We start from the raw sequence: 13247 nt of genomic DNA, 5'->3' as shown, positions 1-13247 counted from the left end.
CCATCACACGTAAGGATTACTTAAGAAAAATGCTATTGCTCTAAATGCCTCTCCCCTTCCATCTTCTCCAGCTTTATGTGCTAAGCATTATGTGATATGGTCTGGAATATCCCTTTGGTTGGTTGGTTGGGGTCAGCTGTCATGGCTGTGCCCAACTCTCCCCTTCGTTTTCCCCCCTAGCCCACTCTCTGGCAGGGCAGGGTGAGAGGCAGAAAAGGCCTTGATGCTGTGCAAAAGCTGGTCAGCAATAACCAAAACATTCCTCTGTTATTAATAATGTTTTCAGCACAAATCCAAAACATAGATTCATATTAGCTGCTACAGAGAAAATGAACTCTATCCCAGCCAAAACCAGTGCAGTTATGTAACAGTGTTTCACAGGAACACTGTTTCAGCAATTTTTGGTTGTCTCTCTCCATACCTTAGCTAGGGAAACTTTTGCAAGCCAGTGTACTGTAATGAAAAATAAGAAATGCTCTGTTTTTCTATTCGGCTTGAATGTAATACATAATTTAAGCTCAGCAAGCTTTCATTTAAACTTAAAACTTGATGATTTTTAGATTATAATACAATTTGCAATATAAAACAACTTACCTTCTCTTCAGGGAGGAAAGTCTGCACTGATCATGCTGTACTACAAAGTGTTATTTCATGTGGATCCCTTCCTCCTGCAACATCTCTTTAGCAAGGCAGTGTGCCTCTCTATTTCAGAGGTTTTAAAACAAAAAAGCTAGTTTTTGTTCTGCCTAGATATTTAAAATTGAAAATAAATCCTCAAGTTAAAAGCAGATTAGCTTTGTTTTATGATGGTAGATAGTACACTTCTGACTTTCTTTTACTTGATAGAAATTGGAGGGTCGGTTGATCTCACATGAATCAGAACTGATTTGACATGAATCAGACATTAATGTTTGTGGACTAAGTGATTTAATAGTAGTAATTATAAAATTTTGAAGTGCCTCTAAAAAGCAAAAGAAAATACAGATTCTTGTATTAGGTGAATTTTAAAGTATGGATATTTAAAAAAAAAATCTTAAGAAAAACAACAAAAGAAAATGTAATTTGTACTTGAAATAGAAATCAGTCAAGTGTCCAACCCAGAGAGCTGGTTGTCATTCTGTAGTGAGACATGAAAAATTTCTATTCTTCTTGCAAATGAACAACATCTTTACACTAGAAGTGAACTGTGTCAGATGAGCCAAGGTGCTCCTTAGACTTTACCAAACCTGTAAGCTTTAAACGTGCTCACAGAGATAAATAATCGTCCTGGTCATTAAATACTTTTAAGAGAAGGACTGAAATCCTCAGTTTATCTACAAATCCTGTGGAAGGACAGCAGTTGCATATGCTTTAACAGCTGTATCACGATGCTGTCCCATATACAGCTTTCTAAACCAGCAGAGATTTCTTAGACAAGGATAAACTAGTTGGGATTTTCTTAGACAACCTAACCTCCTTGTTTTCAGGTAATTAACTGTAATGTCCAGTGGAGTAGTAGTAAAAGTATGGATAATAGAGGCTGGAAGATATTAAAGAGGGAGGTGAAGTCTCTTAATCGAATGAAGATTATAGTGTTCTTTGTCTTTTGGTTTGTGAAATTACACCAGTGACATAATTACTTGGCTGTTATTTTATACACTTTTTTTTTTTTTGTAATTTGTTTCTTACATCTATGCTAGGTTTTTCTTTTGTTCCTTATGTTATAATCTCCTGGACTTTTTACCTTCTCTCAATTTTTAAGTTATGTTTCTGCTTGTCTTACTGTTTGTCAGAGTTTCTACCAACTGAAACCAACTGCAGTTCTTGTCCAGGACCAAACAGTCTTTCAGTAGAGGCTTCGTTTCTTTAAATAATTAGAAAAAGACAATTTGGTTTTTTTGTGCTCCAGGTGTGAAGTTCAATAAGATTTGATCTATTATCTTGTTACAGATGTGGTGGGTTTTTTTCCGAGAAGTAGTACAATACTTTTGGTGTCTTAAATTTAAATATTCTTTTTTACAGACTGAGACAACTATAGGCCTCAGTTCATATCAACAGAAAAGGTAAGCGTGATTTTCTTAATATGGCCACCCTATTGTGAGATTTGTGATTGTTATTGATATAATAGTGGGCAGCTAAATCACTTCACATATGGAAGAAATCTTTAATTCACTTTGTAATGTTTACCACAGAATAAATCTGTGTAAATAAAGAGGAGGCAAACTTAGACTATACTAGTAGATCTGTTTTATCATTTCACTGAAGTTTTATTGAGAAAGGAATGTTTACGTGCATCAGAAGTTCTTGGGATCTTTTTTAAGAAATATTTTATGATGTTACTTTCATTAGATTCTTCACTGTCTGTTTCCATGTGCCTGCACTGACCCCCCTCACCCTGCCTCCACTCAAAGTCATTGTGGAAAAACTTTACATGTGTAGTATCTGAGAAGGAAAATAAATGGCTTCTTTCTTTACTGGTTCCTAACTGTTCTTTAGAGACTCCTCAAATGTTTCTGTGTATTTAATAAGTACATTAGGCTGTAATAATGAAGTTTGTTTCATGTACAATGGCATTCAACAAATGGTCATATAAAGCATAGCTTATTTTCAGTAAATACGACTACAGGGTTTTTTTCCACAGACTATTTCAATTTCCTTCCCAGGAAATCTATTGAAAGGACTATTCTTTTTTTCATTTCAGATGAATATATGAAAGATTCTTATTTTACAGTGTGCATAGTTGCTTGAAAGTGAGCTTAAGAGAATTCTGTTTACAACAAGTTTTGTAAATTATCTGGAAAAAAGCAGTCTCTTTTGTTTTGTGCTTAAAAGCCTTGGTGCTATTTGTAACACTTGTCACCAGTCTTTGCTGCAATCTCATTAGGTACAGACCTTCTGAATTTATGAAAATACTGCCAGCCTCTTGAATTTATAGTTATTCCTTACAGTATTTGTGAAAGCACTGTAGACTTTGGCTTACTTAGTACTAGGTTTGTAAGTATACTTGAAATTCAGGGTTTCGGGGGGAAAGAGTGAACATGAAGTTGCTGAAGAATCTTATGAGATTGTGGCAGGTCTTTCACTTTAGGTGAAATTAAAACATAAGTTCACATCTTTATTGCATGTAATGTATATAATTGTAATCTTTAATGTAAGAGAGGAGTGAATATCATATATTGAGATAAGACCATTACTTCATGTTTTGATCTAAAGCTTGAGACAATTTGTGTATTACACTAATGTGAATTTTGTCAAACTTGTGTTATGCGAACTTCTCATTTCCTTCTTAATTGAAAAAATTTGACATATTCAGTCTGCATGAAGCTTGAGATTTTGTGGTTCTGTACCTTCCCTAAATCTGCCTTCTTTCCTTCTTCCCACCAATGAAGGCTCCTTTCTGCCTTACAGGGCTTCTGCCCATTTATTTCTAATCTATGTAGTCCCTCAAATTAATCCACCTCATGCTTTTATTAAACTATTTGTTTTCTTACTTGCCTGTCAACATTGGATTAAGCAAGCAGAATATGTATTTCACTGAACAGCTTCCATAAGTAATCAATTCCAAAGCTATATTCCATACTGGTTTCTTTGTAAGCCACACCTCCATGTATGTAACAAAAGAATATTTTAAATTTCTTTATTGAACCCTCTTGTTTGTTGAAAGCTATATAAGATGATCCTTAATGCTTCTGGAAGAACACAAAGCAAATAGGTTACAGATTAGTACAACTGACTTCTAAAACTTCTGTTTCCATAATTAAGTGATCATTGTGTTCTTCCTTGTCATGGTTTGTAGTATTAAATCAGTTGGACTTCTGGTCATTTATCACTCACAAACAATATGAGTGGTCTGAAGTGCTAGTACCCCAGTTGTTGTTTACCTGTCTTTCCTGCCAAGGATTCTCTCTCCTGTGACAGAGAAAGTGAGTATGTGTGCCTGTGGCTCAGCTGCTACAGTTCATGGTCCAGTGACTTATTTTACCCTGCCAGCAATGATGGCTTTGTACATGGATTGTGAACTGGAGCTGTTGTGCTTTGGATATTTGTTGCATTCTTCCACGAGCTGTTAAGGGATTGCAGAATGATAGGGAACACAGCTGTGTATCAAACAGCTGTAGCTATATGCTGCAGATTGCAAGTATGAAAACATGAATAAAGGAATAATAATTGAACTGGGTAGAGTCAGAATTCACAGAGATAGTTAAAATGGAATAGTATCTTGTTTAAATCATTGAATCTCAATGGCAGAAAGAGGGTGCCTTTATTGGGATCTAGGAATTATGTACAATTTTTTTGTCTCCCAGAGAACAAACAAATTTGGCAGTCCTTGAGAATGAGACTGAGGCCATGGATTAGACATCTTTCCAGCATTTTTTATTTTAATTTCTCATTTAAGAACATTGCTTTCTGTGTTTGAAATTTCAAACACGAGTATGTTCTAGTAAAACACAGGTTTATAGATTTGAAAAATCTTGCAGATTTGATGGGAGAAAAAAAGTCCATTGCACAAAGGGTGCTTGCCTATTTGGGATTCAATCACCACGTGATAAAGATTTGTATCACAAAGTCTTCAGTGATATATTACAAAGTAAATAATCAGTTTGCTTTCTGTCCATTTTTCTCTCTCTCTGTCATAATTGGTTTTGATCATTTCAAGGGTTTTTTTGGAGTGATTTATTTTCTTCTTTTTTTTTTTTTTTAGTTCTTTTGCTAAAAACTCTAGTTTTCTGGTCCACATGCTTAACTCCTCTAAATGACTTTCATTGTCCTTATTTCCTTGATATAGCTTGCAGATATTTCTTCCCTATCTAGAGGGTTTACTCAGTTCTTTGATCTGCTTTTTAATACTAATTGGAAGGAGGGAAATAAACTAGCCATTTAATTTGTTTTGTTCTTGCCCATGGTTAGGTTGCTGTGTGCCTATTCAAGCTTCTCCCTGTTCTTTCCCCACCCTTTCCCTAGACAACCTCCTCAGGAAGTATTAGCTTTGAAGTTCAATGTCTGATATCATGAGTATGTTTTCCTGATACTGGGTTAATTTTGGCATGACTGAACCAACCACTGGGTTGTAGTTCATGCAAACCTTTTGTTGCTGGCGTTTTTATTCATCTGCACGTAAATCAGTGACTAATGCCACGTATGAGAGTGGTCAAACATCTTCCAGAAGTTCACTTCTCGCTAAGGCTGTGTTTATTACCCATATTTCTAAAGTAGTTTTAACTACAAACAATTTAAATACATTTTCCGATATATGCGTCTCAGCCTTACTTTTAAATGTTAACAAGTCAAGGATGCACTCAGGGAAATGTGGTTGGTTGGCTACTTTTTTTAGCCAAAAATATATAATCTTTGAGGTGGCTTTTTCAAGAACATTCTTACACAAAAAGTACCCACTGTGAGGTATTTGCTTGTTTTTCATTTTAAAACAATCATGTGTTTTTGGGGCACACACTTTTATCTAATAGAAATAATGAAGTAGTAGCCCTCTTAAGAGTTCATATTGCTATATGAAATCAAGAAATCCTTTCTATTTGACCATTTAATGCCATTCTTTATTTCTGGATGATTTATGGCACAGAAGAGGAAGTAAAACCCTTTAAATGACTGATGAAGTAATGTGGGAAAAATACATTTAGACCAATGCTTAGATTTGAATTTTCCACAGTAGCAATTAAAGATGGTACAGATAAGTTTCCACAGAGCACATACCTCCTCCAGAAAACCCAGAAAAACTAGAAAGGTAATGTCAGGTAACAGAGAAACAATTACTGCCCAACTTTGCAGAAGTCTTTAAGTACTGTATTTGACAAGCATTTTCTTCATCTCTAAATGCAGAGATCTGCACAGATTATTTAAAATTACAAGTGCCTAGTATTCTGTGATAAACAGGAAAACATTATAGATGTGCTGCAGAATGTCCTTAGACAGAAGAAAATTGTGTCTCAGCACAGGTGGACATCCATATGAGCTACAAACCTACAATCTTTCCAACCATTAATATTTTGGCCAGCTTTATAACTGCAGCTCTTACTAACCTTATTGAAACATGAAGTTGCACTTCAATGAATTGCATCTGGTAGTTGGTCACTTCTGAATAGTAGCAGTACAGTAGTTAGTAGTTCAGGTAAATAGTGCTCATTTTGATGTCAGAATGGATGGTATGCCAGGGGTAATGATCATGTCATGGACTGTGTGTAGTTCATTCTCAACTCTCATTTTTAAAATCAAGGGAAAAGAGAGAAGGGGAAAAGTGTTGGGACAATCTTAAATCATTGCCAGGGACTAGTCATTCTGAAACTTCATAAATTCAGGTGACTCCTGGCCAATTCTTGGAGCTTGTTGGCAGATGTCAGTAGTTCTCTGTCACTCAGATGCATTGTTTCTTTTTCATGTTCTTCTTGACTTTGAAAATTAGAAAACTTGGAAGGGTAAAGAAAGAAAAACGTTTTAAATTCTGATATGAGACCAGGAGACATAACTCTATATGCATGTAGTAGTAATTAACTTAAATGTCATTATGCTATAAAGTTGCCCTACCCATGGGTGTATCCAGCCCTCAGTGAGCAAGTGCCCAGCGGAGCAGACATCATGATTTTATGAGTCTGTTGCAAGTTGACTCATGTTAGGCCTTTCAGTAGGCAAAGTTTAAGAATTCCAATATTTCTTGATACCATTTGAATCTTATTACAGTTGTTACTTTTATTATAATATTCAGCATTTATTACCAGTGTGACTCCTTTTGCCAAAGTTTAGCTATTTAAAAATTTTGTGTGCTTAAGCTTTTCATGTATGTGAAGAATTGTGTATGTCCTGATTGTTCAGGTTAGGTCAAGATACTCTTGACTGTATTTTCAATGCGTTTGAAATGAAGATCTTCATTATCACTTTTGTAAATACTGTAAATATTTCTGATAACTTTTCCATAAAAGGAATTGATATGTCCTTTTACCAATAATTACCAATAAAGGAAGAGGTGCTGATTGACTGTTCTGAGGTTTTTGAATTGGGAAGACATTGATGGAACTACTTTAAAAACTATTGTTGAAGAAATATAGTTTTTGTCTAGTGTTATCTTGACAACAAAGGTACATGAGCTTTTTGTCTTTTTCAGTTTAAAAATACACTCTAAATGTTTTCTAAAATCTGACCATAATCTTTGAAAGGTTAGACAATCACTCTGAAGATGTACTATGCACTTGTTTTATCCTTTCAAAATACCACTGTGCACCCACACATACACTAAAGCTGATTATTATGTGGATAAAGTTATTTTTAATTACTAAATTCTAAGTGGTATTGGAGATGCTTTGACATCCAAACTGTGAGACCTGTAAAATGATCAGCATGAATAATCTCCCTAGTACATGTGTATTATTCTTGAACTCTGATGATACAGTTGTGGGGTCCTAGGGCCAGTCATTGACACGTTGTATTTTTATTTTAAAAGCTTGATTTATTACACTGTTGTCATTCCCCAGATCTGTGCTATTAGAGAATGCATTTAAGATTTCATACCATATTCTTAAATTTTTACTCCTGTAAGTAGCTTCCTTGTTGAAGTGATTCTGGAGTATGGAAACACATGTGAATTTGGTCAATAATGAATTTTCCTGGAAGTAAGCTGGATGGAATCAGATTGATTGAGTTCAAGGCCTCAGCTTTCATCAAGTGTTTCATATGCCTGTCCAAGGGCATTTTCCCTCTCTTGACTTCTCCCTGAGTTTAGGCAGAACAGGGTGGTTGTTCTGCCCTGGCTGAGTTTGTGGAGCAGATTTACTTACCCAGGACACATGGCTGCAGCTCTGTCTTTGGACATCTTGGATTGATACAAAGTCAGAAAACAAGGGTCTAAACCAGAACTGCTATTTTAATATCAGAAGCAGAAGCATTTAAGAAAAAAAGTTTTCAGCCATTCAGGAACCATTGATCTTGAACCATTATTTATTTCTGTTTATTTCTTTTCTGTTACTGTCTCCTTGTTTTATGCTTTATTGTATAAATCTGACTTAGGCCAAAATGAAGTGTTACTGAATTGGAGTTACTTGTATGGTCACAATCACATCATTCTGAATAAGAACATTTCAGTCAATGAAACTGCTTTGTATTTTTTCTTGTAACTTACATTGTGGGTTATTGATTGTGCTTTATATAACTGTCCTAGTGAAATAAACAATAGTAGAGAATCTTTCCAGGTACTTTGTTGTCTTAATTGCTGGATCGTTTGAATGGTATTTAAGTTTTGGTCTTAATTTCGTAGCAGTCTCTTAAAGAGCTCCCAGTGGGAGGTTAGTACAGGCAAAGCTAAGAAACATTTCTAGAGCACAATGTCTGTCTTTTGGAGAGCAAGTTTTTAACTGTATAGATATGGGCTGTTTTCTCCCATGTGGCCTCAGTACTATCGAATGGGTGCGAGATTGTTGTGTACTATTATAAATGTGACTAGAGAAACTCATAATGTGTACGCAAGTTACTGTTCACATCTTTAGGCAGGTGTTTGGATATTGCTACGAAAGATGATATAAATCGATTTAGCTTACTGTTTCACTTAGCCAGCACTATATAGAGGAAGAGTAACACTTCAGTTTTGTCCATTTCCAAGATATGTACTTATAGTCTTTTTGGAGACACAACATAATCATGTTAAGGGGCTGGTAAAATTACAGTATTGTAATTACAGAATGGTTGAGTTTGTCAGGCTGTTTCTTCTTTTGAATTAGTTACTCTGTTGTTGGCATTAATGAACAATTTGCCAAGAAAGGACAATTTGAGATTGAAAAGGAGCAAAAATGGATCATTTAACTATGTCTTTTACAGCATTTTAATTTTTCTTGCAGTGTATCCCTATATCGGGGAAATTGCCGACCTCTCCGGTTTGAGCCACCAATGCTGGATTTCCACGAACAGTAAGTTGAAAAAGTCTGTTGATGTATTTAGTCAGAGAAATAGGGGGGGAAAAAAAACCCTTAAGATCATTTGAAACTGTCAATTTTGACAGATTGTCCTAAAGTGTAGTTGACTTACTTGTTTTAGAGAGCTGGTGATCTGCAGGAAAGAACATTGCACAATGTGGTAACTACAGAGATGTGCAAGGAAACTCCTGTTTTTTGACATGGTGTATATTTCGGTGTTTATGAAACAAGAGAAACTGTAACTGCATATTTTTTGCACATAGTAGGTTTCTAGAAATAATCTTTATTTGAAAAAAACCTACAAAAGTAGTGCTACTAAATAGCAAAGCTACATGAAAATGCCTCATTTTACATAATTTATTTGTGTTCTCTCTAAAAAAACCTGTAACTTTCACTTCTAAAGAAAGATGTAATAGATCACTCTGATCCCTGTTCCTTGTTTCGTCAAAATTTCAGAATCTCTAGCATTTGATGTTGTGTGTTTTTGTTGTGTAATGTCAGTAAGTGGACCTAAGTAAGAGGATATTGAGATTCTAAATTTAATAGTAAAATACTTAGTGATAAGACCTGCTCTGCTGTATCTCTGCTATAAGAAAATTAGGTAATAATTAACAAGTTGTGCTGGTGAGTGCAGTACAAACTCAACTTGTAGAGCAGTTTGCTTTTTGTTAGAATGACTGTAAACTTATTGGTTTGGCTTTAAGTGATTTATTTTTTGCTCTTAAAATTACAAACATTTTCAGTTCTTACTAATTAGAGAATTGAACATTTGAAATGTGTTTTATACACCTTTTTTCCAATATGAATAAAGCATTTTGTTGATGTGCTCTGAAATAGCTTGCTTTTGAAGGTCATCCATAGTTTGCATGCTTATCTGAAGAAAGCTACATATACTCTTTGCTTTGTAGATTTTCAAGGATGCTTTATTTTCTGGTTTTGTTGTTATGGGTGGTTTGTGGTTTTTTTTCTTGCTAAAAATAGATCCCAGACAGTGTCATAGAATCATTGAATTGTTTTGGTTGGAAAAGACCTTTAAAATAAAAAATACTTCAAACTGTTCTTTATTATATTTTGATTTTTTGGTAAGTTGTTCTTGGCGGAGCTGAAAACATTGAAGAAATAGTGTAGGTCTAGTACTGTATTAAAGTAGTGCAAGTCTTTTACTTAGGAAGGACATTGTACAATAAATGCAGAACTGCACTGCAGTACTGCATTGCTGCATTCTCTCAGTTAAAACAGAGGACCTGTATGTTAGATCTTTGTTCGCTCTGTGTGCTATTTTTTTTCTAACAGTATATGATAATTTACCTGTTGTAGTTTACAGTATAGTAGGTTACAGTCTTGGTCAGAAATCATCTGATTAATTAAAACTTCGGTAATATATAAAGAACAGCTTTAGAAAGATTTAAATACGAAGACCCAAAATTCAGCTTAAAGTCTCTACTTAGTAGTTTAAGTAAAAGTGAGTCGACTCTGAGAAATGCCAAGTAACTCAACCTTATGGTGGGAACCAACTGCAGGTGCCAAGCAGGTGTAGATTTAAGCCTTTGGATTTTTTACCTTTTAAAACAGCATTTTCACATTCAAATTCTGGCTTTTCTTTCTTTGTGTGTAACAGATTTTAGGAAAGACGTACAATGAATATTTAGTTTTTGAATAAGGATCATACCTAAAAGGTGTTCTCTTAATAGCTTGCATGTAACAATTAGTAGGGTAGGTTTGTTCAAAGTTCATGTTTATGCTGGGATATTGACATGTGTCTTTGCTAGTCTAAAGAAAGTTGCAATATTTAATGTCAGTTGTAAGCTAACCCACTCATCCTGTGACATTTTTGGTCTGCTGAAAGTGTGTGGGTTTAATCAGATGTTTCAAAAACATGCCAACTTGAGCAGCAATATTTATTAAAAGTTATGTTGAGTTCTCATGAAAAATCAGAATCAGTATTAAGTTGATAAATAAGTGCTGTAGACATACTTACTGGAGATGAGATTACAGTGACCTTATACTTCTGTTTTGTAACAGTGGGGGTTTTGTTAATGCTGTTTTAATATAAAATAAACTCTACCATAATTCTGCCACTTTGAAGGCAGTCCAGGTGATCTCACATTTATCAAAGGAAATGTATGCTACATGTAGGATATGCAAATCTTCAGCTCACTTGAAGAAATCCCAAATGTTATCTGTATACATTAAGCCTCTGGGAATGGGGTGGAACTGAAGCAGGTTCTCCCGTAGCACCGCTCCAGGGAACTGCTTGGACTAAGTGGAATACTCATTTGGTTATTTTATGTGAAAGTCTTCTGGTTGCGTTTCTGAAGAGGCACCATTCTTTCTCTGGAACAAATTCTACGATGTGTCAGATATCAGAGATTCTTTAAAAAGAAAACAAACAAGCAAAAAAGAAACCAACCCTCCACCCAAAAGCCATTCCACAGCTAGCTGCCTTTATTATTAGCGACATTCTGTTCCTTGTAATCTCTCTTTTAATCTGTTACTCTCCCCTGTTGTTAAATGGGAATGGAATAATTGAGGTGTTCTAACATACAAACAGTAACCATTATGTGTCTGCCATAGCTTTAGGAGTTGATTGCTCAGAGGTTATTTTGGCAGAGCAGTAATTACCTATAAGGCTTTCTGTGTCTGAGACAAGCTCTTGCTGGTGGCCCATTTGGGTAAAGACTGAACAATACTGTTGCAGGACGGTTTGTATTCAGTTCTTGCACCTGCTTTGTGGGAAACGGAATCTTCGCAGATCTTGATACATAGCCTTCATCGATGTTGATTCAACTCTCACTATTTTAAAAGTAAAGTTTGTAAGTTCTTGACAATAAAATTTCTGGTAATGGAGCACTTGGGTGTTGAGTATTTTAGGATACTAACACAATGTGAGCTGGAACTGCTTGACATCAACATTTTTAAATGTGGAATTATTTAAAAGGTGAAATTGATGTCTTATCCTGGCTTCATGGAAATGATTGGCAATGTATGAAATTATACTTTTAGAGAAGTAAAATTTTAATATTTGATCAACATATGGCTTCTTTGGTGAACAGGGGTTCTTCTTCTCCTCAGTTTGAACAAGGTCCCATTCTCTAGACAAAGTTTCTTCATTGGTTGGACAGTATTCTGAAAATCTGTGGTTTTGGTTTTCTGTTGATAAACAATATTGCTTTGCATTTCATTTGAAATGTTTTCTTTAGGGGATTTTTGTAACATTTTCATGTTACTTGTGAACTCTAATATTTGTCAGGATGCTCTATAAAAGCTTGAGCTGGCCTTGAAAGCAGTTGCTTTGAGATGTTCTTGCAAGTCTTGAGAACTTATTTAAACATGAGGTTACTGTAAGTTTAGTGAATTGGTTTATTTTCTTCAACAATTCTAATCTCCAAACAGTATATAGTGAAGAGTTTTAGCAAGTAGAGAGTTTATCCAAATCACTGGGATTTTTTACATTTTAAACAAGTGTATTTACAAATGCCGAGAGGTACCTATCATGTGCAGAAAAATGTTTATACAGTGTATTTGATACTCTTTTCATGTGTGAGCATTTGAGATTGTTGGAATTCTTTTAAAATGTTGCAAAATTAATTTTTCATTTCCCTTAGAGTTTGTTAAATAAAGGAAACTGTTGACAATAATTTGACATAGGCTAGACTGCAGAATGTTGACAAAGCAAATAACAGTTCAATGTTCAAATCACAGTTGGTGGCATGATTGGATAAAACTCTTCTACTAATATTTTGTATATGGGGTTTTGCTAACTGGAACGGGTATGATATGCTGTGTGGGATCTAAGTTAGATTCCTAACAAAATAGGGTGTTTGTTCCATTTAGTATGTTACATGGACACTTAACTTTTAGTCACATTTACTACAGAAGAACTTTATCTGTTTGTTAAAAGCCAGGGAAATATGGAAGCTGAGAAACAATTGGTCTGTAGACTAGTGCGTATAAAAAAACCCACAAACCCATTCTGTGATTCTTGGGTTCTTTAGCTTTTCTGAATTAGACACATTTGCATTCTCAAACTTGTGTGCTTCAGTTACTCCAACTTCAGTTAAAGAAGCTGTTTCACTCCACCAGAGATGCATACAGTTTCATGTGAAATGGAGAAATACTCTAGTAACTGATTCTCTAGTCTTGTACATCATGTAGGCTTCCCTCATGTGAACAACTAGCATTTTTTTCAGAATGAGGTACAAAATGCATTCCTTTTCAGTTGCTAGAGAGAATCTTGTAAGATGAGCTTGTTTCATTAAAAGTAGCTGGATATATTACAAGACAACACCCAAGCTTGTGCTCTCTGATCTCCTAACTGGAGAACTCTCTGCATTGGTTCAGGATGTTCCAAAGTTGCCT

At 35.0% G+C, this 13247-nt stretch overlaps 1 protein-coding gene across 1 annotated transcript in view; it reads left to right on the top strand.

Moving 5' to 3' along the window:
- Window positions 1–13247, top strand: part of TMEM131 (transmembrane protein 131) — a 96594-nt gene that overhangs the window by 29351 nt on the left and 53996 nt on the right. The window contains exons 3-4 of the mRNA XM_061998021.1: window positions 2002–2042; window positions 8814–8882. Coding sequence (XP_061854005.1) covers window positions 2002–2042; window positions 8814–8882 — 110 coding nt within the window. The remainder of the gene's footprint in view (window positions 1–2001; window positions 2043–8813; window positions 8883–13247) is intronic.

Source organism: Colius striatus, chromosome 1, assembly GCF_028858725.1.
Source record: "Colius striatus isolate bColStr4 chromosome 1, bColStr4.1.hap1, whole genome shotgun sequence".
Lineage (NCBI taxonomy): Eukaryota > Metazoa > Chordata > Aves > Coliiformes > Coliidae > Colius > Colius striatus.
The sequence above is the reverse complement of the archived record's forward strand: the minus strand, read 5'-3'. Positions and strand labels throughout refer to the sequence as shown.